The 27,884-nt window shown below is 41.1% G+C and overlaps 2 protein-coding genes and 1 long non-coding RNA gene across 6 annotated transcripts in view; 2 read left to right on the plus strand and 1 right to left on the minus strand.

Annotated features, from left to right (window-relative positions):
• The window catches only part of LEPR (leptin receptor), a 55,746-nt gene extending 35,939 nt beyond the window's left edge, over positions 1 to 19,807 (plus strand). For all 3 annotated transcript variants that reach the window (XM_083510466.1, XM_083510468.1, XM_083510467.1), the window contains 10 exons: positions 5,669 to 5,868; positions 7,997 to 8,145; positions 9,925 to 10,084; positions 10,200 to 10,282; positions 11,373 to 11,589; positions 12,055 to 12,237; positions 12,891 to 12,986; positions 13,481 to 13,583; positions 14,031 to 14,106; positions 15,197 to 19,807. In XM_083510466.1, coding sequence (XP_083366592.1) covers positions 5,669 to 5,868; positions 7,997 to 8,145; positions 9,925 to 10,084; positions 10,200 to 10,282; positions 11,373 to 11,589; positions 12,055 to 12,237; positions 12,891 to 12,986; positions 13,481 to 13,583; positions 14,031 to 14,106; positions 15,197 to 15,214 — 1,285 coding nt within the window. In that variant the 3' untranslated portion in view covers positions 15,215 to 19,807. The remainder of the gene's footprint in view (positions 1 to 5,668; positions 5,869 to 7,996; positions 8,146 to 9,924; positions 10,085 to 10,199; positions 10,283 to 11,372; positions 11,590 to 12,054; positions 12,238 to 12,890; positions 12,987 to 13,480; positions 13,584 to 14,030; positions 14,107 to 15,196) is intronic.
• The window catches only part of LOC310710109, a 57,471-nt gene that overhangs the window by 12,416 nt on the left and 17,171 nt on the right, over positions 1 to 27,884 (minus strand). The gene's annotated exons all lie outside the window — the stretch shown is intronic.
• On the plus strand, positions 18,729 to 21,456 carry LOC310709783 (leptin receptor-like; the record flags this gene model as incomplete). The annotated part of the gene is made up of 2 exons (XM_083509823.1): positions 18,729 to 18,839; positions 19,821 to 21,456. The coding sequence occupies 2 exons, from the start codon at positions 18,729 to 18,731 to the stop codon at positions 20,634 to 20,636; spliced, it is 927 nt and encodes a 308-aa protein (XP_083365949.1). The 3' UTR covers positions 20,637 to 21,456.

Genomic DNA, 27,884 nt, shown 5'->3' on the forward strand with positions numbered 1-27,884 from the left:
GCAATTTCCTTTCTGGCTGCCTGCTTGAAAGGTTTATGTGCCACAGGTATGTCTGGTCATTCTAATAATATAGAATATACTTTCAGTACTTTAAAAAAACAACAACCAATCAGCCAATTTAAGACTCAGCCATATATAGTGCTTCTGTCAAAGCAACTCCCTAGTTCCATTCCTCCAGGTTGAATACAATAACCACCATGCATATTTCTCCTTTTACGAACCACAGTGCTACTTATGCCTGTGCATACTTGGTTGGTAGTGGGTTAAAGGTTAAGAACCAGTGGCCCAGCTCACACATCACATTAAACCATAGTTTGTTTTTACCAGGATAGTACACTTAGTGAGACAGTCTCACTCCACTCCTTCCTGCTCCTGCTCCTGCTCCAGGAAACAAGCCAGAGTGTAGTTTATAATGATGACTGAACCTGGGCTCATGGTTTGCTTCACTCAAGAACAAATTTTGTTTATGTAGTTGTTGACGTTCATCTGTCTCGGAAGATAATGGAAAAGTACACCTTCAGGGGCAAAGTAGAATCATTGGAGAATTTCAGTGTTTGTGGCTGTGAAGACCAATGCAGAAGAGACATGTTGTATTGCAGGTGTAGTAGATGAAGATATCTAGTTTTGATGCTACAGGTTCAACAGGGCGTTTCTTCTCTCTGTGTTTCTTCCAACAGTCATTCCTCCTCTGGTCACTGTTGTGAATATACAACCTGTCTGTCTCCAGACACTGCAATAGTCTGCAAGGGATTCCCGTATGGCGAGGTTAATGTTGCCAGCCTTCATGTTATGTTTGCAGGCATCTTTGTAACGCAGAGTTGGTCTGCTAACAGCCCTAATGTGGAAGCCAGCTGCTCTCCCTTGGGGATCCTGCCATCTTCCATTCTGTGGACATGACCAAGCCACAGTAGATGTCGCTGAGAACATGCTGGAAATGAGGTCTTAGGAGAGCACACATTTGTTTAAGACTCCACCCTGCCATGTGATGTCCAAAATCTTCCTGACACAGAGATATGGAAGGCATTGCTCCTGGTGGGTGTAAGTTGCCTATGACCCACTTCCATAAAGCAGCATGCTCAAAATCCAAGCCTGGTAGACTTTCGCCTTGCTATGTTTGGTTATGACAAACCAACCAACCAACCAACCAACCAACCAACCAACCAACCCACCCAGATAACTTTTCAGTAATATGCACATTAAACCATAGTTTCTTTTTATCTATTTTTTAAATGTGACAGTCAAAGCAGATGTTTGCAGAAGGATTCCAGAGACCCATATGAACTTACCTATTATGTTCCCAGTTGGACATTTTATATCACTGAGTGCCAACTCCCCTTTTACACTAGCTCAGTACTTGGTTATGTCTGCTGCTTGCCACTGAACATAGGTTTGCTATGAAGTCTTAGTTAGAATTGTGGCCACAGTCATTTGGATTGCTAATTCTTATTTGATCAGAAATGGGTGAACCTGCTAGGTGAGTTGAAAACACTTGCAGGGCACAATGGACATATTTCTAACCAGAGGCAAGTAGTATGAAATAGACTAATGTTTATCAAAGCATGAGCTGGGTCATTCTAAGGGAGCACATATACTTGCTGCCAAAGTGGAGTGAGTAAGAAGGAGCTCACAAAGTGTTTTGTTTTGGAATAAGCTATGACTGTACTGAGAGGCAAAGCAGAGCCATGTGAGTGTGAGATGAAGTGGGAGGTCTAGACAGCTACTCAGCTTCACTGGGTATATGCTAAGGAACTGTGCTTTTATAATATCAAAGACCAATATGAAGCTTGTTGGGGGACAGTCATATCCAGAGATGTCTATCTGCATGTGCAAAGCACTTCACCTTAAACTGGGGGTGGTGGGGAAGATTCCTCACCCCACCCCACAACTCCATTCTCTCAAGCCTCTTGGTGTGCTGCTCTGGAATAGCCTCTGACCTTTTGAGAACAGAAAAGTAATGCCACTAGAAGATGCAGAAAACCATTTACAGTGCTTTGGATGCCTGCTTATGAGTCAATATGTTTTTAACTGTGGTTCATTTGGAGACAAAGCATGGCGTTTAGCAGTGACAATCTATGGCATAGTGAGCTGAGAAGCCGCCAGGTAAACCTGCCTATCAAAATACAAACCTGGCAGTGTTTGCATTCCTACTTCTAAGGGTACTGTCAAAATGCAGGCCAAATGTGTCTTTATAGTAGAACCTCTACTTACGACCGCCTCTACTTGGGCCTGATCCAAGTTGCGACCGTGGCAAACTCGGAAGTAAATACTGGGTTTGCCGCAATTTGCCCATGCACAGAAGCAGCTGCCGCCATCTGCACATGAGCAGAAGTGCGCTGCCGCCAAATGCGCCTGTGCACAACGGCATTTCTACCACCGACCCAGATAGACTTACGGACGGACCTCTGGAACTGATTACGTCCATAAGTAGATGTTCCACTGTATATCCTAGTCATTCATTCACCAGGCGTTTCTCAAATTACAGTGGTGTTCCACCCCAAAAATATATACTGTAATTGGGAAGCATGTGAGAGGCAACACTGTTGGACTTGATTTAATGAAGCTATAACATCCTGCTAACATTTCACAAAGATCCACTGCAATTAGCATACTGTTACCATTTGTTATGAGCTGAGAATTTGTCAAATAGAACCAGTGTGGTGCAGTGCTTAGAGTATTGGGCTCATATGTGAGAAAACCCATTCAAATCCCTTCTTATGAGAAATCTGGGCAAGCCTCTCAGCCTAACTCACTCTCAAGTTTATTCTAAGGTTGCAGACCCAGGTCTGAGCATCTCCTAGAATTGAAGGGATACATATGTCATTCAGCCAAGACACAGATATCCGGCACTGACAGCCTTCTGGCGGTTCCCACACTGCGAGGAGTGAAGCTACAGGGAACCAGGCAGAGGGCCATCTCAGTAGTGGTACCCACCTCGTGGAATGCCCTCAGATGTTAAGGAAATGAGTAATTATATAACATTTAGGAAACATCTGAAGGCCACCCTGTATAGGGAAGCTTTTTAAGGTTTAATGTTTTACTGTGTTTTATATATGCTAGAATAGGGACACGGGTGGCGCTGTGGGTTAAACCACAGAGCCTAGGACTTGCTGATCAGAAGGTCGACGGTTCGAATCCCCGCATCGGGGTGAGCTCCCGTTACTCGGTCCCTGCTCCTGCCCACCTAGCAGTTCGAAAGCACGTCAAAGTGCAAGTAGATGAATAGGTACCGCTTTGGCGGGAAGGTGAACGGCGTTTCCGTGCGCTGCTCTGGTTTGGCAGAAGCGGCTTAGTCATGCTGGCCACATGACCCGGAAGCTGTACGCTGGCTCCCTCAGCCAATAAAGCAAGATGAGTGCCGCAATCCCAGAGTCGATCACGACTGGACCTAATGTTCAGGGGTCCCTTTGCCTTTACCATATATATGCTAGAAGCTGGCCAGAGTGGTTGGGGCAACCCAGCCAGATGGGCAGAGTACAAATTAATAGTAGTAGTAGTAGTAGCAGCAGCAGCAGCAGCAGCAGCAGCAGCAGCAGCAGCAGCAGCAGCAGTAACATGTCAATTCTGAGGTTTCCTGCCAGGGAAAGGAGTATTAGATTTGGCTCAAAGCTGCTCGGCTATGGGATCTTTGGGTAGGCACTCTCAGAACCTTAGTTCCCCACCTTCAAAATGAAATTATTATTTACCTACTTCACAGTAAATATGAAGAAGAATAAGACAAAGGATTGTGAAGTATAAGCTTTATAAAAAGCTTTATAAAAATAAATACAAGTTTTATTTAACAACTGAGGGTAACATATAGCCCTGAATAATTTTTTTCATGAGTGCACACACAAATGAAAATATGCTACCAATGAGCGAGAAGGAAATTATGAAACTTGTCTCTTCCCCAGTTTCCACAGCCTGCAAAAAAGTGTATAAAGAGAATAGTATAGCTGATTCATGTTTTATAAAAATTACTCAAGAATCTGTATTTTGAGCTTTCCATCTACCTTGAGAGATTCCAGATAGAATTGGTAGTTTTGATTCTTTACAGCAGGAATGGGGAACCTGGGATCCCCCAAGTATTAATGGGTTACAGCTCCCATCATTCCTGACCATTGACCATGCTGGCTCAGCTGATGGGAACTGAAGTCCAGCAACATCTGGAAGGCCCCAGATTACCCACCCCTGCTTTCCAATACGCTCTTAGGCCAGTATTAGAATAATTCATTCATATTCCCAACAGGATGTACATTAGAGCCAGTTATTATTATTAATTTTTATGTGGCAGGGTTCCCAGTGACTTAAACAAGCTGCAAGGCATGCTCTTTTTCTAGTGAAATTGCCAATACATTGCCCATTGTTGAATGACTATTGTGAAACTGAATAGGAGCTGGGCAGATCTTAATTTCAGAAAGACTTCAAACTCTTGGCTTGGTCAAGTGGGGCAAATCACATCTGTGATGTAAAACATTAATGTAGGGAATGTTTGTACAGGCGTCTGCTTGCGAGACGGATATGGATCTGTCACAAGGTCTGTGCATTTACATCTATCTTGTAATAGGTACATTAAGAATCTTTTTAAATGATTGTTTGAGTAACCATGATCTAAAATGGAAATGGAGAGCAGCCTTGCTTAGCCTAAAGTACAATGACCAAGGTTGCAAACTGATGTGTTCCTGCAAAATTTGCCCGGCTCAGGTTGAATGTTTTGTTTGTTAGTTCCTTAGACTACAGCCCAATAGTGCTTAATTTCTAAAATGAGAGGTACTGAGATCCAAATAGACTTACCAAAGGGATAGTCAATGTGGTACCCACCAGATGTTGTTGGACTACAGTTCCCATAATCCCTATGAGACAGTTCAAAGTGAATTAATACACATTACCATTGGAAGAGGGGATCCCTGTAATAGTATTAAATCTGGAGATTACAATTTCCTAAATGCACCACTGGCTTCAGGCTTCAGTGGGACAGAGCAGTGATGCAGTGAACAGGTAAAAGAACATGGTGAGGATAGCAATGGCTTCAGTCTAGGTCCAAGCCTTGAAGCATGTTAATATGAGGGTGCCATTTCAATGCAAAGAATAACCCACAGCAATGTCAGTATAAGCTCATTACCTTTTTGAGGTTCCATTCACTGACCTGGAAGGCTGTAACATCCCCCCCCCCCCGCCGCCATGGAAAGTGGTTATAGGTAGCCAGTGGGGAGATATAAACATTCACTTGCTTCATCTATTTTGCATTCAAACTATCACAAGAATTTCCCTTGGATAAGCCCGACTTCTGTTTTGCAAGAGAATTCAGTCCCGCTTGCAAATCTAGCACCATGATACCTTTCATAAGCAAAAATATGTTGGTGAAAAAGATAATTTAACAGCAAAGAATAATTATATGTATGAGTTGTTATTCCCTTTTCAGTGTTCACAGGGATTGTTTTGGTTTTGGGAACCATTTTTAAATGACTGATTCTGAAAGAGATATTTAGTCCATTTCAGCTGAGTAGGCAGAGAGAAATTCTTAAAAACAATTTTTGTTAAATTGATGGGTAAAAAACATGGTGTTTGAGGGCTTTCTCATCTGTATTAGTTTTTTTTACAGCATATACAAATGACAGTTTCGCATTGTTAATCTCCAGATGCATATAATCTCATAGCTAAACTGAAAACAATGTTTTCATGTCTTTTTAAGGAGTGATGTGTATTGTACAGATTCTCCAAGTATGCCTTCTGATTCGGAGGTAAAAGAATGCACTTCACAGAGGAATAATTCTTACGAGTGCATCTTTCAGCCTTTTTATCTCCTGTCTGGATACACAATGTGGATAGAGATTAAGCACTCACTGGGGACAGTGACATCACCACCAGTGTGTATCCTTCCAAAAGAAGTAGGTAAGTGAAAAAAATTTCTGAGAATGGATCATTGATAAGTTTGGGCCTCCCAAGGTCTCCTAGCCCAGGGCCTCCAGCTGCTTAAATCTGGGCCTGCCTGGGACCTTCTGCATGCAGGGTAGATGACTTTACCTACCACTGAGCTATGGCCATCCCCCCTGGTGCTTTTGTATCTACAGGTTGCAGTATATTGCCTTCCTCAAGGGACTTGGGCATGCTATCCAATTCATTAGGAGTTTCTTTCAAATGATGATGCCAAGGAAAAGTAGTTTATAAAGTAGCTTTTCACTTTTGTAGTATACCAATAGCTTTTAAGAGGAGGGGGGGATTCTGGATCCTAGCCACACTTTCAAGATGCATATAATATGGAAAATCCCAGCTACCCCACAGTAATTCAGACATTAATTTGAAAACTGTAAATTACAGAACTATAACATGCTTCCTCCTTGCATAAGTGCCTTTGTGCCTGCCCCCTCCAGTTCCTTATCTCCCCCACTCCATACACACACACTATGGTCTCTTCTCTAAGTAATTGTTTTTCTTATGGTATTTAAATTATCCAGTCAATGATGGTGAGCTTGTGTGATGGCCAGTGACAGCTGGTTTTATTAAAACTGAAAGAAAATTAAGTGTATGAATTACCACAGCATGCAATAACTAGATATTTCCAACAATGGCTTTAATTTTCATTACTCCTCATCTCCTTTTCCATTTTACATCACTTCCTTGTTACTTTCCCCGTGTTATAATTTGTCTCCAACTACAGTAAACATATACATTCATAGGGAGTACCATATATCCCCAAACTACACCCAGTTCATATAGATTCTCAGCTCCTTGGTGATGATATGCTTAGTATCATACACAATGTTTCAGATGGCATGTGGAATAGAACTTAAAGAATTATGAACATTTTGAAAAGAAAAGCTGTTAATAACTATGAAGTGTTCATGGCTTTAAACGGGGGTGGTACCACCCTAGTTATGGAATATGCCCTCCACAGTGAGGCTCACTTGCTACCTATATTAAGATATTTTTGATACCAAATGAAGACCTTTTTATTCTCCCTGTGTTTTTACATTTTAGAGTTCTGCTTCAGTAGATTGTTTTATTGAGATTGAGATTGTTTTATTGAGAGAAGACCCACTGAAATTAATGGGCCTAACTTATTTATGTCCAGTAGTTTCAATGGATTTGTTCTGTGTAAAACTTAGTTGAATGCCACACAGTATATTTTAGCCCTTGAAACCATAGTTTAGTCCCGTTGTATTTCTCTCTCTCTCTCTCTCTCTCTCTCTCTCACACACACACACACACACACACACACACACACACCGGCCATCCTTGTGCTTGCTTTTTTAAAAACTGGTATTGAAAAACACATCAAAATTACTGAAGTACATACAAAACAGTTCTTGCATGAAGGAGTGCCGCTCCTCATACATCAGCCATCCCTACATCAGGCTCTCTTAAGATCTTCAGAGGAGGCTCTTTTCTATGTTCCATTGCCGGTGCAAGTTATTAATGTTGTGGTGAGGAAGACAGCCTCTCTTTTGTGATGGCACCACAGCTGCGGAAAGTTCTCCTCATAGAAGCATTACTGGTGCCAGTGTTGCACTGATTCTGGCTCCTAGTTATCTATCTACCCAGGCATCTTAATGTCTTATACTTGTGATTGTTGAAGTACTCTGCTGATTTGGCTGTCCCTGTTTCTTTCTATGTTATTTGCTTTGCTGCATTATTTTGGCCTGTCCCATTTTGTTCCATGTCTCTGTATAGCAAGCTGGCATCAGAATGAGCCAACATGGTGTCCTTCAGATGTTTATGGACCACACTGACACCATCCCTGATCACAGGCCTTGCCGCCTAAGGATGATGAGAGCTGGAGTCCAACAACACTTGTAGGGCACCATTTTGGGTACCAGTGTATAGATGATGGTCAAGCTATAAATATTTTTAACAAAATGTAATAAATGAATTATTAAGAAGACAGGATATAGCTATAATGAATATAAGAAAAATACATTGCTGTAATGCCAGTTTAGTAAGGAAGAGCTGACACACAGCTTTATAGGATTTTATTAGAGACCTCATAAACCAGTCAAATTTATTTTGTTTAACTTTCTAGTGAAGCCGTTTTCTCCCTCCAGTGTCAAAGCAGAAATTACAGGGGAAGCGGGACTGCTGAATGTGAGCTGGAAAAACCCAGAACTTCCAAAGAATGATCTCCAGTTTCAGATTCGGTATGCTGTCAATGGAACAGAAATTGCCTGGGAGGTATGGCTACACTTAATCTAAATTAGCCTGTGCATCATGAGATGCAAGGGTGCAATGGTGTTTTGCTGTTACCGTATTTTTCGCCCTATAGGACGCACTTTTCCCCCTCCAAAAATGAAGGGGAAATGTGTGTGCGTCCTATGGGGCGAATGCAGGCTTTTGCTGAAGCCTGGAAAGCAAGAGGGGTCGGTGCGTACCGACCCCTCTCGCTCTCCAGGCTTCAGGAGAGTCGCAGCGCCAGCCCCACAAGGTCGGGGGACAGCGGGGAGGCAGAACGCCGCCATCCCGCTGTCTCCCGATGTGGTTTGGAGGCTGACGGCGGGGAGAAGAGCGCTTCTCCCCGCCGCCTGCCCCGCAAGCTCCGGGGACAGCTGGGAGGTGCAGCGCGTCTTCCCGCTGTCCCCGGACCTGGTCTGCAGGCGGGCAGCGGGGAGAAGACTGCTTCTCCCTGCCGCCTGCCCCACAAGCTCCGGGGACAGCTGGGAGGCGCAGCGCGTCTTCCCGCTGTCCCCGGACCTGGTCTGCAAGCGGGCGGCGGGGAGAAGAGCGCTTCTCCATGCCGCCTGCCCCGCAAGCTCCGGGGACAGCTGGGAGGCGCAGCGCGTCTTCCCGCTGTCCCCGGACCTGGTCTGCAAGCGGGCGGCGGGGAGAAGAGCGCTTCTCCATGCCGCCTGCCCCGCAAGCTCCGGGGACAGCTGGGAGGCGCAGCGCGTCTTCCCGCTGTCCCCGGACCTGGTCTGCAGGCTGACGGCGGGGAGAAGAGCGCTTCTCCATGCCGCCTGCCCCGCAAGCTCCAGGGACAGCTGGGAGGCGCAGCGCGTCTTCCCGCTGTCCCCGGACCTGGTCTGCAGGCGGGCGGCGGGGAGAAGAGCGCTTCTCCCCGCTGCCGGCCCCACAAGCGCCTGGGGGGAAATAATTTTTTCCCCTTTATTTCCCCCCAAAAAAACTTGGTGCGTCCTATGGGCCGGTGCCTCCTATGGGGCAAAAAATACGCTAGTTTGTAAAAATGTGTGGATTCCAGCATTTGGTTTGTCTAGCAAAATAAACATTTGTGACATGCCTATCTTCAGTCGATTAACTTTCATCCATTGTGTGTGAGGAAGGGGGAAACTGGGGTGTATTTTCCACGCCAATGAGATTTCCACCATATGATGGGTTATTTTCAATTATGAACAATTACAAACAAAAACTATATTTTAAAGTAAAATGTAATGAAAATATTGTAATCTTTCTTTAAGAAAAACCCACAACTTTATTACAACTGAGAACCAATGCTAATAGTTTTGGGGGGTGTTTTTCTAACTCCTGCTAGAAAATTGCCCTTGGTTAGACAAATTATGGTTAGATAAACTTCATGACCTTGGTTAGATAAACTTCATGACCTTTCTTGACCTTCTTCTGCCTATTTGTCTATGAAAAAATGATGGGATGTTTTACTACACCAATCTGTTAACATTGGCTGTAAACACACACAAAAGACAAAATTCATTGCATTTCTGGTGCAGTCCCCCCCCCCCCGAAGGAAAATGGAAAGTAGTAACTGGCTGAAATTTGGGCACATTTTACAGGTGACAATTTGCGGCAGTGTCCAGGGAGAACTGTTCTTCAGGTCAGCTTACGTGTGACTTGCACAATGAAAAATGCACTGGGGAGTGCTTTGGCCCCTACAAATTGGATGAAGATTAAGTAGCAGTTAGCCTATTGAAGATTTAAGATCTCGGCCTGTCACTCAGAAATGATTTTGTTTGTTACTAGTTTAAACATCCTTTTTTGTTGCAGGTGCAGGAGGTTTCTGATCCATTAGTTAGCTCTGCCAGCACAAAGGTGCAGGATCCCTGCGCAGTATACGTTGTTCAGGTGCGCTGCAGTGTGATTGATGGAGTGGGCTACTGGAGTGATTGGAGCAGACCCGCCTACACAGTAGTTAAGGATATCAAAGGTCAGTCAGTGTCTTACCTGTAAGCTTTCAGTTTGTTGGGGTTGGTGTTTTTTGTTTTTTACTAGATTTATAACCAAATAGGCTGTTGTTTGCTTCTTACTGTCCCCCCCCCCAGCTCCCTTAAGAGGACCTGAATTCTGGAGAACCATTAATGAAGATTCAATAAGGAACCAGAAAAATGTTACTCTTTTTTGGAAGGTAAATCAATGGAGGAGGGTAAATGATATATTTGAAATCTATTTCAGGTTTGTTTTTGTGTGTGATATTCATGATATATATTGTGGGTGTTGGCTGGCTTTGAAGGATACCAGACCTAAGACATTGGTAATTTCTGTTAGCAAAACTAGTGAAACATAGGTTTACAATAGAGCTCTGTGACAGATCAGAATATGATGTTTGATGTGGGGCAGGTGGTAATGGCTTGGAGAAAATGGCCTTGCAAGCCAAATTAGGATTGTTGTCTGTCTAATTAGGCTTGTACGTCAGAGTTTACCATGAAGATCATCCCATGATGATGACCCGCCACTCAGAAAGTTGTCCATTAGGCACAGGAAAAAGATCTCTAACAAAGAAAAGAGCCTCTTGAATCTCCAAGTGCCACCTTTTTAATAAACGGAAACATTTTCTCATGAAGAATGAGAGAATCTGTTTTTGGACATGGTCCAATCCTTGTTGGCCAAAGCTATCAGGGGCCTGGCAAGTAAGAACTATTCATAGATTATTATTATTCAAAAGGGGAAATTGAATTAAGTTAATAGCATTTCAAGCACCCTTACTGCGCAGCCTGCCAGGATGTCAGGCATTCCCTTAACAATTCACAGGTCACTCATTTTTGTTAACATCACTTATCAAATAGGAAGAAAGGAGGATGATTTGGTAGGTGTCTAATTCTGAATGACAAGCATTAATTCACAAAGGAAAAGGCTGTTTAAAATGAGGTTTCTTATGTAAAATTTATTTCACCAATTAAAAACCCAGATACTTCTCTTTGTGCTACACTACACTTCATACTATAAAACCTAAGTTTGATTATTTTAAACCCAACTTTGCTTGCCTGGCAAACTGTGTTAAATATTTTAATTTATATTTATTGGTATTAGAAGTAATCGAAGGTGACAGAAGTTATGGACAGATGCATGGTAATTATTATAAACTGTAGCTTTTAGTCTTGCTAACATAAAAACAAGATACCAACCCTCAATTGCTCCTTAAAAAAAACATACACCTCTGCCCAAACCAGCCTCAATCCACATTTGAACTGCCTAATGTATCTGATTTTTTCTTACAGCCACTGATGAAGAATCTTTCCTTATGCAGTGTGCTAGACTATGTGGTTGAGCATAATACTTCAGAAAACATTACTTGGTCTGACTATGTAGAAAATGATACTGCCTACACATTTTCATGGACGGAGGATGTACATGCCATTAAGGTTCTAGCTGTCAACTCAATTGGAACTTCCTCAGTCAATTTCATTTTAACTCTATCACAACAAATCAGCACAGGTAAGAAAAACATTTTTTGATAGCTTCAAGTATTGTTAACTCAGTAATCTAGTTTATAATAAACCGTTCTCATTTTGTAATGTGTTCGTGTTTAGACAAGTAGTTATTTGAGTGGTGAGGCCATGTTATTGCTCTTCTACCTATTTAATTGTATGAGTTTCTGCTGCCAGCAGAAAATTAAGAGGCACATGGCCACATGGTTCCTGCCACCTGGGCAGGAATTTGGGTTTGGGGGTGGAGAATGCAACTTTCATCAGGTGCCTCCACATGCCTAAAAAAGAAGGGATCTTCATGGTGCGCCAGTTTCTTTCCTTGTGAGCTTTTCCAAATTTTTAACCTGCAGGCTAAAAGCAGCAGTTGAAATATACTTCATCGTTCTCTGTAGCATCTGATGAGTTCTCTCCTAATTTGTAAGGGATAATGAATGTACCTGATGACCAACATACTGTTTTCCTGTTTTGTCAGTAAACATTGTGAAGTCTCTCAGTGCCTACCCAGTGAACAGCAGTTGTGTCATTGTGTCCTGGACACTTTCGCCTGTGGCTTATATAATTACATCTTTTGTAATTGAATGGACAAACTTAAACGAAGAAGAGCAGATTAAATGGATTATGATTCCCTCAAATGTTAGGAAGTACCACATTTTTGGTGAGTTTGTACTTAAAAATCTATTACTGCTTCTCTTGTGTTTCAATATCTTCCACCAGTATTTGATTATAGATAAAGATTTACTGCAAAACTGTAGAGGCTAGCAACTATTGTACATTTAACATAAATTCCAAAAGGACTCCACAATAGCCTTTTATTTAACATTGGAGTACAGGTTTCCTTTCCCTTCCCTGTGATAAATGGTATACTTGGTTTCTTATAGTGCAATTTGCTCTGTTAGAAATGGTGTTTCCCAGCTCATCTTTGAAATTTATTGTGGATTATCCTTCTTAAGACAAGACTGGTACAGTAACTGAATGGTCTCTGTGTGAGATGAACAGTTACAGAGGATTGTTATGTGTAGTGACTTTTTATTCTTTCCTAATTTCTAAAGGCTGTAAAGCAGGGATGGATAACCCATGGCCCTGCAGATGTTGTTGGGTAACTGCTCCCACTATGCCTAAACAATGGACTTGCTGGATGGGAGCAACATATGAAGGAACACATTAACCCTAATGATAGAAATCAAGAGAAATCAAGAAATCTTTCAGCGTTGCAAGGCCCACACTGTTTTACGGATTTTATAGATTAGGAATTGTTAAGAAGATTTAGTATGCCCAAATTAAAAATGTGGTATGTTGTCTTTGTTCCAGATAATTTCATTCTTATTGAGAAATACAAATTTAGTTTGTTCCCAATAATTCCTGAAGGAGTAACAAAGCCCACAGTGACATATGGATTCTCCAAAGGTGAGCAACTGGCATTTTTAGTAGACTTTTCCTTCAAACCAAGATTTCTTACTCTAACTTTTAATGAGAAAAAAAATCACATAATACGTTGGGAATGGCATGGCACATCTTGAATCTTGATTATGCCAGGAAAATTCAATAATTTTTAAATGAATAATCTTAATGATCTGTAAGCAATTCCAATCTCTCTACTTAAAGCATACAAGAGCATTTCATTATTTTTACTTAATTGCATGGTTTCAAGAGAAGAGAAAGGGAAAGTCCCATTGCATGAGCAGAATGCCACTCACACAACATTGGATACAATTTTATATATCCAAGTCTCATTTAACTTTATGAAATAACAAATCAAGTTCAACTGTACGAGCTGATGCAAACAACCAAGTCTGCAATCTTATGTTCACTTAATTGGGAGTAAGGTTCATTCTGTAGGATTACATTGTAAATATTCTCTGTAGTGATAGCTGTTTTAAACTGCTGGGTCTTATTTTCAGCTGGAATTGAAAAACAGAATGATGTGAACTTCTATGTGATTCTACCCCTAGTTATTTCATGCTCCGTTTTGCTGCTTGGAGGTCTCGTGATCTTGCACCAAAGGTAAAACCTTCCTGTATTGAACCTGTTCACAAGTTTAGATTGAGATGAATAATTTGAAAGGTGTTATAGATTAATCCCTGGAAAGGCAATTTCCAGTAGCAGACAGCAGGGGCGGGGGACGGCGACGACCACAGTGGTGCTTACTTGACCTCCCGCAAGTGTGCCACTGCTGCTTACTGGGAAGGAGAGTGAAAGGAGCAAGGAAACAGGAACACCTGTGCTTTGCAAGAACATTGGCAGGTGTGCCGTAATGGCTCTGCCATTAGGTATTTTTTGAAATTAGGTAATTTTTAAATTCAGTTGTCATTTTTAAACCATCTGTATGTGCTATTGGTTTCAAGATGGCTTCTAAAAAGAATAAATCCTTATTTGTGAAATACGTATTCAGAGTGAAAAGTGATTATATCCTTCACTGTGCCAAATCAATATCTTGTCGGCATATTTCAGAATGAAGAAATTATTCTGGGATGATGTTCCAAACCCCAAGAATTGCTCTTGGGCACAGGGAGTTAACTTCCAAAAGGTATGGGTTCCCACTTAAATACATTTCAGTGATTTGTGAGCTTTATTTGCTTTTAACTAATTTATTTACTCATCAAGTTTTTTAACAACCCTGTAAATAATAGCCATGAATAAAGAAATGAAACTTAATCATGTGCCTGCTACTCTCATGCAAACTTAAATACTAGAATAAACGGGGCTTTCTGGAAATGAAAGCCAATGCCTACTATTAAACTGATGAAATTGGGTTCTACATGGGTTCCACAAGTACACATCCAACAAAAAAATGCCCTAATCCAGGGATATTTTATGTGAACTGGAGACTCCAGTGTATGGAAAACTGTTCTCCTTCAAGGCTTTTACTTCATCACAGGAAGCAATCTCTCATGCTCACAGAAATATGTGCATGGCTCTCCTCTCTCCTTTGAATATAATAGGGTAGCCCACGTGAAGAGAATATTCTGCATGCAGTTGGTGCATAGGAAGCTCTTAGAATGAGTCAGACCATTTCACTCAGTATCTAACTTCCCCCAACTTGGTTCCCTTTCAGATGTTGCTTGACTCAAATATCCCATCAGCCCCAGCCAGCATAGGCAATGGTTGGGAATGATAGGAGTTAGTTGGGAATGGTTGGGAATGATAGAAGTCCAACAACATCTAGAGGGCACTAGGTTGGGGAAGGCTAGTCTACACTAACTGGTAGGAGCTTTCCAGGGTTTCTACAGTAACCTTTCCAAATCCTACTGGGAAATGCCAAGATTCAACCTAGGACCTTCTGAATGCAAAGCAGGTGCACTCCCATAGTGAATCCACCAGCCATTTCTATAGGATTTTGGTGCATTTATTGGTAAACTGGACTCTGATTCTTTGGTGGCACAAGCTAGTGCAGCTGCTGTAGCTTAAATGACAATGTTTACCATTAGATAATTTTACCTTGGAATCACAAATGTTATATTAAAAATTGAGGTGGGCACAAGAAATATACTAATGATTAAGGAGAATGCTTGCTTATTAGGTTTTTTTTCCATTATAAGTTATTTCAGTTTTCATTCCCAGTGAAATATTTATTTTCTCATCTTTATTGTTAATTTTATTTCATTTCATTTAAACAGAGAATGGACATTCTTTGAAGTCTAATCATGATCACTGCCCGCTGAACCAATGTGACAGCTCCCAGACTTCCTATACAGAGTTGTTAGAAGAATTATCTATTTGAATTCAGAAGACAGAATTATTTACATATCATTTCATTATTCTGCTGATTTTGTTCATACATAATAGTGTTGGAAATGATTTTGTTCAAAAGTTGCACTACTGGTAAACAATTTTGAGAACACTTTCCATATTTCAGACCAGGTAAAGGGTTTGCTGGGTTTAAAAGGAGCATACATATCAAGATAGAAGTTAGGAGGACATGCTACACTATGATTTAATAACATGGGAACAAGCCTACACTTGAGAGCAACCCTCATCCCTTTCTTTCTCTTGCTTGGCTGGGAGGAGGAATTTGGACACCTTTAGCTCAGCTTTTTGTTTATTGCAGTTTGCCATGTCATCCAGACCAGCAACTTTGGTTAACGTGGGCTAAGTTTAGTTAGAAACAAACTTACTTCAAACTGCAGTTTCTGAAGCAGGCTTGTTTAAACTAACCTTAGTTAATGTTGATGACAAGTCCATAACTGAATGACATGGCAAACTCTTGCTGTTTGCTGGCATCCGTCTGGTGAAGCAAAATTGAAACTTCTGCCACACAGGAGCATATGAGCTCAAGAAGATGCTTGGCTTGTTCATTAATAAACTGTAAGTGAGCATAATGTGTGAATGCAACCAATGTGTGCCATGCTATTCTCACTTTACTCTCCAAGACTCCTGTTAACCAGCCTTAACTGACATGAACGCATAGAGAGAACATCAGTAGTATATGGCTGGCTAAATGAGGGGTGGCGTATGGGAAGGGAACCTGATTTTGCATTTAAGCCTGATATTTCCCATCCTTGGTTTACAACAATAGCAATAGGAGTCCAGAATGCCATGGCCTTAGAAACATCAATCTTTCTGCCATATTTCCATTTATTTATAAATGGTCTTTTAAAATGCTTTGCTAGTTGAACCGACACTTCACAGTATGTGCTGCTGAGTGTGTTGACCACCTAGAACGTGATTATTCTGTGGCTTCAATAGAGCTCTACGTATGTACAGTGGTACCTCGAGTTACAAACGCCTCAGGTTACAAATGCTTCAGGTTACAAACTCTGCTAACCTGGAAGTTACCTCAAGTTGAGAACTTTGCCCCACAATGAGAACGGAAATTGTGTTCCGGCGGCGAAGCAGCAGCAAGAGGCCCCATTAGCGAAAGCACGCCTCTAGTTAAGAACAGTTTCAGGTTAAGAACAGACCTCCGGAACGAATTAAGTTTGTAACTAGATGTACCACTGTAGCTGAGTAGCATAGTCAGTAGAGGCACAGCCCTGAACTCTTCCCAGTTACTCTAATATTTCCTATAAATTGAACAGGAAGCAAGAAGAGACTGTCATGAATAAGTAACCACATCTCAAACAGTTTTATTCAGGAAGAAACCCTCTCTCCTTAGTTTGATTAGTAAGAAAAGTACCCAATTACTCTGACATTATGGCTTTTAAACTTTCGACTGTCTTTGAGGTTATCAGTTGGAATATGAAATAGGAACTTCCTTAGAAACTAAACTTCCAGATCAAAATCCTTCAAAATAGGGCACTCTGAAGCTAAGTGTTAATGAGAAGCTATTAGATTCTATGGGTCTGTGATCTTCTTTGTATGAAGAGACTTTTCTTAAAGACAAGAGATGCCTGACAACACTATTACGGAAGTACATGTGATTTCTGTTCATGTCCACCAGAGTACTGAATGTCACGCAACAAGATATATGGAAAATCCCACTTGTTTGTTTAGCTATGCACATCTACTCCACTTTAATTTCATTTCATAGCTGTATACATCTCCAAATTGCCTTTGAAATGAACATAATTCTTAAAACCTTAATTCCCTGACTGGGTCCTCTGTGGTTATGCATATTTCAGTTTCTAGTTAGTCTATTAAACTCATTTTTCTTTCTTTATTGTATTTACTTGACTATATCAATAGCATATTAGCATTTAAAAAAGCAATGTCAATATATGTAACAGAGGATGAGTTCTGAAAGCAACAGGATTTTCCATGCCCTCCCTCCAATTCCTGTTTACCTTAGTGCACTTGGTGTAGAGGTTCAGTTTTAGAAGAAGCTCCTAAAAATATTGAACATGTTTGAACAAAAAGTTTATTATTGGAAACACTAAGGGGACTATACTTCCTAGTGTAAGTATAGCACTTGTGTACAGGGCATTGTACCTATGGCTCAATGGAGGCCTTTTTCTACTGTCACCTCTTGAAATGCATGCAGAGGTGAGAACACAGGCATCACACCAGGGTATTGCAGGGGACAGGAGGTATTTGAACACCTACCATCCAGCCATTCTTAATTACTTAGGCATGGGGAGCTGGGGATAGGGAGCAGGAAGAGAGGGAAGACAGAGAAATAAGATTCTGCCCACACCAGAAAGGATGCCCTAAAGTAACATAGAAATACCAAAATGTAATTGAGATTTTCTACAAAAGAGAAATGCAACATAAACAAAGGGCATGCAGTAAAAATTAAATTAGTCATCTTCATTAACCTTAGTTGGTCTACTCTTGAGTAGGACTAATGTTTCAGACAACCTCATGTCTACAGAATATTGAAAAATCATTATTTTTTGCAGCCACACCCCAATCCTTCAAAACTACCAAATTACAGTTTCCCCAGAGAAGTCAGTGGGATCACTTTTTCATATCGTGAATACAAATAAATTGCATCTAGGACTTTAAGTGACTATATTTTGCACTCTCTCGTTATCTTGCAGTTGAATCCAAACTAAATTTTATATGACAGCTACTGAAGTTATGAATGCTTCCTTCGTGTTATTTTTCACAGGCTTAAATTGCTGTAAAAATGTTTTCCTGGCACTCCCATTTGATGCATATATTCAAGAGCAAATATTTAACAGCCAAATGCTTAAGCATTTTACTCTGCATTTAACTATTTTATCATTGTAGCATTGGGGGGGGGGTGTTTCCAGGAAACAGTACCTACAACATCTAACTCATATTAACTCATATTAATTCATATTCTAATTCATATTCATTCATGCTAACATATGGCTTATTTGATTTATGCAATCTGTGTCCTTGATTTGACTCTGTAGGTCAAGTATCAGAGAGCTGCATTAGAAAGCTGTAGTGGTAAACTCAAGCCCTATCACTGTGTGATCTGTGGGAGCCTCATACGTCTCTCTGTACAGAAAATCTCTATAGCACCCAAGGGACCCTTGTGTTATATAAGCAGTCTCTCTTCTCCTATTTTAGCTACTGCAATTTTTTGTATTTTGATAGTCATATAGATTTATAAGCCACTTTTCTTTAGTTTCTTTTCTGTTGGGCTTATAAAAACTGCCTACCTGAGCAGGGTAAGAGGAGAAGCTATGCAACTGGAATGCATCGCCTTATCCCATGACTCTAGAACTAGCCCTGGGTATCTAGTAGGTAGGAAGGAAGCAAAATGGCATTACATTTTAATCAATATCTGATTGGAGTATGGGTTTAGTGCCACTGGATACAAATTTGCAGGAAACGGTTTTGATTTTTCAAGAAGCCAGAATAATTCCCTATGCAGACTTAACAGATACCAGAAAACTTCTCTTCAGAGTAGGGAGCAACTTGACCAGATATCAGGATACAGTAGCCTGTTAGGTATGGCACTTGACTAAATTCTTGAAGTTTATAAGGACTGGCTGCTCTTGATAAACACTTGTACCAACAACATGTATATCATCATTATTTCTACCGGATTGGATAAGTAAGGGGTGCAGATAGACCGCATCATTTCTTCCATATACTATAGGCTATAAAACTTGTGAACCTTAATTACCCAGGCTGGATGGCTTTGGGTGGACTTTAATAATTTGCAGAGACTGTAATTGTTGACCACAGCCAATTTTACTTGTCAACTTGTGGGTTTTAAGTGCTGCAAAACTTTGCCCTCCAGCATTATTCTCATATTTCCTCCTAACTGACAAGAATGAAAAACTGGCTCAGAGCAATTGCTTTAACAAATTTTGATGTCCTTTTCCCTGAAGTGGGTGGGTGCTCATTGTGCTAGTTGTATGAACCAGTTTGCTGCCCAAGTGCACTATAGCCCAGCTCTTCAAAGTGGAAATGGGTAGGAACTTTTTCCTACCAGTCTACTCCAAAGGCATAAATAGGGAGCAAGACTCAGGGCTTCAGCACTGCCAATGTAATGCATGCATACTTCCTCTTCATTGACAAGAATGATAATCTGGTTCAGAACAATTATTTTTCCCTTTGTTATATAAGCTCATCAGAGACTGACCTGAAATGGAACCTTCAAAATTATCCAAACTCCAATGGTATCTTAAATGTAAATGTGTTACAAATTTCTGGCACTAATCTCTCTTTTGTTATAATGCTTATGCACACTACTTAAAATAAAGCATACAACTTCATGAAATGTGAATGCCATTACATTCATCAGGCTTTTCAAGTTGTGCCAAATTAAGAATAATAAAATTGAAGTGTTTAATGTGTTTCCTTTTCCCTACCCTTCTTTTCTGTTCGTTACAAGTCATTAATTAATAAATGAGCATTAAAATGTATCTTGTCTTCTAGCCTGAAACCTTTGAACATCTCTTTCTCAAGCATCCTGAAGCACTGTCATTTGGTCCTCTTCTTCTGGAGTCAGAAATAGTGTTGGAAGATATCAGTATTGAGAAAGCAATGAAAGACGAAGACAAACAAGACTTACTAGCTATTGACTCTCTGATTGCAACCACACAAGACTTGGAGCATGACTCTGCTTGCTCTAGTGGCCATTTCAATAGTGATAGTCTCTCTGAGAATGTCCATGATGCTGAAACCCGTGGTGGAATGACAGGACAGTCTAATATAAAATACGCGACTATTTTAACCAACTCCATGTCAAGTGGGCTTTATGAGCCACCAAAGGATCTAAGCAGTTCTTTTGTAAGAGGTTTTCTAGGCCATGATTCCTTAGTTCCAACATCTTTCTCTGGCGGTTCTTGGGCAGTGGGAAATCAATCATTTCTGCTATTGCCTGAGTGCGATGAACACGTGTCCCCTCAAAAGCTCTCTCTTTCTGTTGTTTCATCTGAGGGCTTCTCAGAACCTTCAGAGCAGGATAGAACTTTCAGTGGGGAAGACAGTCCAAAGAGAAGCATGTTCTACTTAGGAATGAGCTCACTCAAAAGTGAAAATGACATCTTTTTAACAGAAAGTTCAAATGGGGTTTGTCACTTTCACACCAATGCTTTAGTTGGAGGCATGCAGTTTCCTCAAGATATAACCAGTGATCTAAATCCCTTTATCAGCAAGTGTGAAACCCCTGTTCAAGCTTTCATACCATACATGCCACAGTTCCAGACAACGGCAATTAAATTGCATGAGACAGCCAGTGGTAAAGTCTAAGCTGCCACCTATTGAAGTGTACTCTTGATGTTCTCTTGATTAAGGCTTCTTTTCTCTCCGCGAGATTCACATTTTGCTCAATGAACAGGCCCATATTTATTTATTTTTTAACTCATAGCCCACATATTTCATTCAACGTTGCACTTCTGTTGCAAGAATATTGCATTTTCTCCAGGTACAACAACCAAACAGCATTAGGTACCTGGCAAAATGTGTTTGCTGCCCTCCCCCTGGCCGATAATTCCATTGTAACTTTTATGTGAAATGTGGCTGAATCCAAATCTTTTGGATGCCATAGTGGCCTTACTAAATTCAAAAGGAACAAATCCTTTCCTCCCCTGTCCCCCATCTGCTCCATGACTGCATCATTCTGAGAACTTTCAAAACCATAAAAGGACTCTCTTGCTGTATGGAGCTACTGCAAAAACAAACAAACAAACAAAAAACCCTTTAAAAAACAACCTCGCTGAGCCTTGTATTATATCACCCCATATTCCCCCCACCATTTTATGAACATTTTTAAAAGACCGTTTAATGTGTGTGCTTTCCCCTATTCACATTTTTAGAAACTTGGGAGAGAAGAGCAAGCCTGTCTGCTATCGGAAAGGTAGAAACATGCACTCGCACACAGCATGTGTTATGTGGGAGCATATAGTGAGCAACTGAAACTGGATGGGTGACTGGGAGCATGGGGAATAAAGTGAGGGCTGGATACTGCTTGATCTAGTGAAGAGACCCTTAAAATGTCCATCTATATTAGATATATTGATTTATACTGAGTGTAGGGTGTTTTATGTTATTTTTAGTACCAAACTAAGTGCTTACCCACCCTTCTGCTTGTCCTGTGGCTAGAAAACAGCTTTTTGCTTGTCCTGTGCTTTCTAAGCATGGGTCTAAGCAGTTTTGCCTTTGCTCCACCACCTCCCCCTGGAAAACACACTCTTCAGCTATAAACTGGAACAAACAGCAATTTGTAGAAAACTCGATTGCTATTGGCTCCAAATCAGCACTAAACTATGGGCTTTTCTGGGGAATGCCAGTTGTCCTGAAACACATTATCTGCAAAGCAACTAGTAATAGCTCTCCTCCAAAGAGCACTGTTGTCAAGGGTATTTTCATACAATTTTCTAGCCAGGACTTTAATAGAAGGTGGCAGGGGCAGCCCAGACTGTTTTGCCACCTGAAGCAAAACAGGAAGGGGCCACCTCACCTGGCAGCTGCTGCCTCTGCTGCGCGTCCTCAAAGTCGGAGTCACACGGCTTACTGTTTGGCTGCGTCAGCTTCCAGCAGTGAGGAGAGGTGGTAGTGGCTTCTCCTCACTTCTATGCTGGGAGGCAACTGTGGTGGCATCAGAGGAGAAGCGGCAGCAGCAGCGAGATCTGGCCAACCCCACTCCCACTGCTTCTCCAGCAGTGGGAGGGGGGAGCACACAGTGTTAGGGGGTGCTGCCTAAGGCATCTGCCTCCTTTTGCCTCATGGGTGGGCCAGCCCGGAACATGTGAAAAAAATGTTGAATAGGTATGGGGGGGTTGTGTGTGTGTGTGTGCTGTCTTAAACAACTAGATGTGGCATTGTGCAAGCATATTCCTAAAATATAATCTCTCGACACTAAAGATTAGTATAAAAGCTTGTCCTGTCATTTGGGATCAGTGCCAGTCTGTTAACATGGATATGCTTGAGCAACACCTGTAATCATGATGACTCGGACCACATTGCATGGAGGGGATGCCTGAAGAGTATATGAGTACCAACACTTGCATATGCCCAGTCTCTGATTAAAATCTTCAAAGATATTTTTCATCCATTTACCCAGTGTAACAGGGACAGGGCTATCAAGTTCTAACGTTGTTTTGTTTTTTAAGTGGATTTGTCAGTGAGTAAGACACCGTTGCCTTCAGCAATGGATCTTCAAACACCAGCATGCCTTCCTTCATAATTTGGATAGAAAATTGACAGTGCAAGCCTAAGTTTGTGTGTGCTCAGAGGTTAAGTCTCAGTGTGCCCAATGAGACTCACTCACTAGTAATGAGTTTAGAATTGGAGCTGATACAAAGGTAGCATAGGCTGTGTTCCAATTCCAATGTTGCTCTTCAGCAGAGAATTGTAGAGAAGTGATGCATCTCTGCCCACGCAAAGCAGGGTGGGAACAAATGCTCTAGGTATTGTTCTAGGTGGTCAGATAACTCATTGGAATTGGCTTAGAAGAGTCATGCTTCTTCCATGGATTTTGGTGGACTGAATTGGTCTCACAAATGTCCAGGTCTCCAATATCCCAGGTCAACAGGGGTTTTCAAAGCTTTCATTTGATTGTGGCAACTTACAATTTTGCCACAACCACAAAAGTGTTCCCACTTTCCAAAACTGCTGAAAAACCCATTTATATGACAGCACTGTGAACAGGCATTCAAAGAGATAGCAAATTTATTGACTTTTACCATAGCTACCCCAACCAGTCATCATTTGTGTGTGTGTTTTTAAATATATATTTAATTAATTGATGCTAGCAACCCTAGTCCATTTCAAAGATTCTGGTAACAGGACCAAGCCACAGCTTTCCAAGTAAGAAAAAGCAATAATTTGTAACTATTTCACCATTCAGCTTAACTTTAGGTATCAAAAGCACTGCAGACTGAAATCTATTACATAATTTCTGAAGCTGAACCCACAGTTGCTACCTGTCTAATGAATGTACGGTACATGGAACAAAATCAGCCCTGGAGGAATTGTCTGTTGGGTTTTATCAGTGGCCTGCTGGTGTATTTGAATGTATGGGAAAACTCTTGTTGGTTTTGTAAGCAAGAAGCATTACCACGATGAGTTAGCAAGGCAAAACAAAAAAAACACTCAGCTCTTTCACCATAGCTCTAATCTTGATTAGCACCTTAACTTTTCTATTTGCTGTGCCTCTGAACTCTGAATGCTGTGCCTTACTGTTTGTTCATACTGCTTAGCTAATTGTCGTACTTTGAAATCCAGGTTAGGAGGATGTAGCGACCCACTTTTAAAGTATACACACAATTCTAGGCAAAATCACGGGTAGTTGCTGCTCTTTAAGTAGTTATAAAAAAATAGGTTCATGTTTTTAACTGCAACCAACAAATAGAAATTTCCCAAGTTTTCGGAAGCTTTATTCTTTGTCTTAGTTTCAGTGACATAGACAAGCAGAGTGCATATATATACTATGTAGAATTGCTATTAAAATCTCAAAATGACATTCCGTCTTGCACTCCTATAAACTCCTATAAAAGAGGCAACATCTGCATATTCTGCATCTACCATCTGCTCTGTTCTATCTATGCCCCAGCCTAATCTTTAGTAATTACTGTAGCTAACGCTAATGATGCCTAGGAATAAGGCCTTCGACAGTGAAGATTAGAAGCCTGGGCAACTCTTATATAATGCTTCATTTTACGATTGCTTTTTGTGATTCTTCAATCTATGGTCTGTTTTCTCAGCATTTCCATTACTTTAGAGCACTGTAATGAGACTTGTAAAATCTCAGTGTTCAAATTGCCTGGAGAGCGGTGGAGGTGAATAACAAAATACAGCCTTGCCAGTCGGAATTGCCCTGGGACATTCAAGAGGACATGAAAATAAACAGTTCCAATAAATATGAATACTTTTTACCTTCATGGACCAATATAAAAAGACAAGGAATTTGCATCATGCAAGTTTTTATCATTATCCCAGTTCACTTGTACAATATCTGGAAATTCTAAGAACTAGAATGTATGTAGGTCACCAGTAAATGTTCCTCTAGGTCCCAAGAGGGAGATACAATTAGGTAGGCAGAACCAAATTTGCTTTGGATGTACATGTATTGATGCTCACAGTAAATTTGGTCAAGATGCACAGCTTTTTGCCCAAATTCTTTCCTGTTATATAAACACTGGACATATGATTAGAAGTGTATCTGAACAGGCCCTCCCTTGATATTCCCCTGTTTATCCATACAAAGATGAAAAAGACACCGGAGGGGTGGGGTTGGGGAATTTTAAGCATTACACTGATGCTATTTCTACTTTACACTGTTCTGTCAAAATATAAGGGTCTATATTATATGTTCATGTCATTGATTCATTTAGCCCAGGGCTGCCTATTCTGGCAGGCAGCACCTTTCATGGTTTTGAGCAAAAGCCTTTATTGATCTGTTACATGAAGCTGTTTTAGCCAGGCTATGCTAGGAATAGAAAACGAGGCCTTATACACAATCCCAGCACTGGTCCTTTCTCATTGTAAACAGAACATCACTGGCAGTTTCTCCACGGCACTATACCCCCTCGCCGCAACTAAGCTTAGGGAAAATGTTTGGGATCTACATAATAGGAAGAATGCAAAGATATCCATGATAAAGTCCTGTCCTGAAAAAGCAGAGGACATCCTGACCCAAAGACAATCACTTGCAGTCTTTGTATGCTACCTCCTCACCCCCCACCCCCAATACTCTCATGTTTCTGGTTACTGCTCTTGCATGCACTACATGTTGCACTCTGATGTCATAAAGACAATTGCAGGTACTCAGGCAGCCAAAATCGGCCCACTTCGTAACCACCATAGGTGAACCACTTTGCTAACCACCATAGGTGAAGCATAGTTTCCACCCAGTCCTCAGTGGAAGTGAGCTGGGGAGAAGGAGTGCCCTCACCCATAGCTAATAGCCATAGCTGGTTTGTTTTAGTCAATGACAGCTATTTCCTCATCAGGTACCTCTGCTCTGTGCATCACCCTTGCTTACTGCATACCATTGTGGATTGCTCTAGCAGCAGAGCTGGTAAGAGGATGTTTCGTACATTTTGCTGTCAAAATGATCCCAGTTGCTGTCAAAATGATCCTAGCTCCTACAACCTGCTAAATGCCACACTGTGAGCAAAGCCCATGCAGGTCTATCTATACAGGTATTTAGAAATGATCATTATTATCCTTTGATTCTTACTCTTGTCATTTAAATTGGTGGAACACTGGCCCTGGAGAGCAACATATGAATAGCTTTCCAGTACTTTCAACAACAGTGTGTGTGATGCGCACATTGTGTATCAGATATGTATTAGAGGAGTGATATGTTTATATGAACATGGAGCATAGCTTACAACACTTTTTCAGGTGATAAAGTAGCAAGCTGTATTAACTAACTCTGATTACTTATAAAACCTGAAATAGCAGGCCTGTTCACTAGCACACGGTGCTGTAGGAACAGAGGGATGTGAAGGGAAAGTCAGAAGGAGTAACATACCTACTGTTGACAAGGAGAACCCCATCAGAATTAGTGGCTCCTGCCCACAGACTCTATAGCATAGTGCATGCTGACACATGTTATTGGGTAGTACTGTGCCCAAATTGCACATAAACCTGCACTTATAGCTTTTGTTCAGGAAGAATCCAGGACAGGTGCTAATGGTAGTTTTTAACCAACACCTTCCTATGAATATACCTCAGCCACTGCTAAGCGCAAAACAGGGTTGATTCTTACAGCTTTGGTAGTATAGTTTTAAGTTTTGCTGAGTGATAAATTATTTATCCAGGTTACACTTGAATACACATCCAGGTGGAACATCCATACATCCATGAGTCATTTCTGTTAACCTTCAAGAAAATAAATCAGATTGAATTCACATATGCTATTCACTATTACGGGTCATTTGCAGCTAGATATGATTATATGATAGATAATCTAACTATATTTTTCAAATTGTGGCCTGTGAGTGGCATAAGTAGCAAGTACCACGTTGCTTTTGTATGTCTGTAGAATTATGGTTTGTTAACCTCTCATGCCATTCTGTCTGACTATCCTTGGTATTTGAGTGTAAAAATGTTCTGGGTTTTTATTCCTGCCGAAACTGTGGCTTGAATTGGGCTTTGAACCACGATTTCTTAGTTGTGGGGTATCTCTTGAGCTCATGCTTTAAAATACTTGCCAGAGTACTTTTGTATTTATTTTTGTGAATAAAATGTTTACTGTTGAGGTTGTATTTTAATAACATCCTTGTACTCTTCTGTGTGTAGAATCTTTGTTTAACTTTTGGGACGCAAAGCGTCTGGAGAGTTGCAAAACGGAGCCCAGTGAAGAAATTCAGTGACCACAATATGGGGCAAGAGCAGTGATGCCCAAGCTTGCAGCAATTAGAAGGTTTCAAGCGGCTACATATTTACGATCTTATGTAGAACATATTTACATATTTTTGCCACATGTCACTTGCCTTTCGGTGAACCCCACATCCACCAACAGCACAATGGTGACATTCCCAATACACTTATAGTAGTTGATCAGACATTTCTAAGACAGGACGTTTGCTGCATAGTATCAGATTCTAATGCTTCTGTTACCATGGGGTACCCAGTGGTAGCAGAGAGCAACAGCTATAGAATGCAACTGACTAAAGACATTGGGAGCAATCCAGAAACCATTTACCTTCTTAAATGCCACTGAAATCCTCAACTCTTTGAATTGATGGGGAACCTCAGATCTGGGTGCCAAGTTGGCCCTCTGATCCTCTCCATCTTACCTTCAGAACTCGCGCCAGGCTACATTCATTTTCATGCATCCTTTTTGGGTGTTTGTGCCTGGCTGGCATGTCGCCCATAATTCTGATAATGCTTTACAGAGGAGGGTATGTGAGTGCGTGTAGAAATTAGTGTACTTTGCCAAGCTAAAATTCACATTACTTGCTCTATCCACTTTCTCTCTCTCTCGCCCTACTCACCAGTGGCATGTGCCTGCCCCCCACCCCCGCCATATTGCCCAGAAATCAACAAAAATAGTGGCTGGAAAATGCTTCCCTATCCCTCCACTAGAGCTGTTAATTGAGTGCATAAGGCCCCTTGATTTGCGATAAATTCATATGCACCTGTTTTTCATTAGCTTTAGTTTTTCATTAGCTCTAGCCTCTTTTCCAACACCATAAGGTAAATGCAAGCTCAGAATGCATTAGGGTTATATTCCAGCAATTATACGTGTTCTTTAATTAAAGGTGTGTTCCCAAAAGGAGAGGAACAGCTTCAGCCTCTTTTAGAGCTCGCAAAAGTCAGGCATTCATTCATCAGGTGAAGTCTTTCCTCACTCAGGCAGAGTTGTGGCATGAGAAGCTGCACACCTGAGAAATGTGAACCTCTTTTTAGTGTCCTAGTTAAAAACAAACAAACCAGAAACAGAAAGGCTACCTCTTTTCAAACAATGTCACTTAGCAACTTAGCTTTAAAGGTTAAAATATCATCCAAATATCTGCAGAAAGAGTGGGTGGGTTCAGCCTGCCT

Source organism: Podarcis liolepis (genome assembly GCF_965112155.1).
Source record: "Podarcis liolepis genome assembly, chromosome: 6".
Taxonomy (NCBI): domain Eukaryota; kingdom Metazoa; phylum Chordata; class Lepidosauria; order Squamata; family Lacertidae; genus Podarcis; species Podarcis liolepis.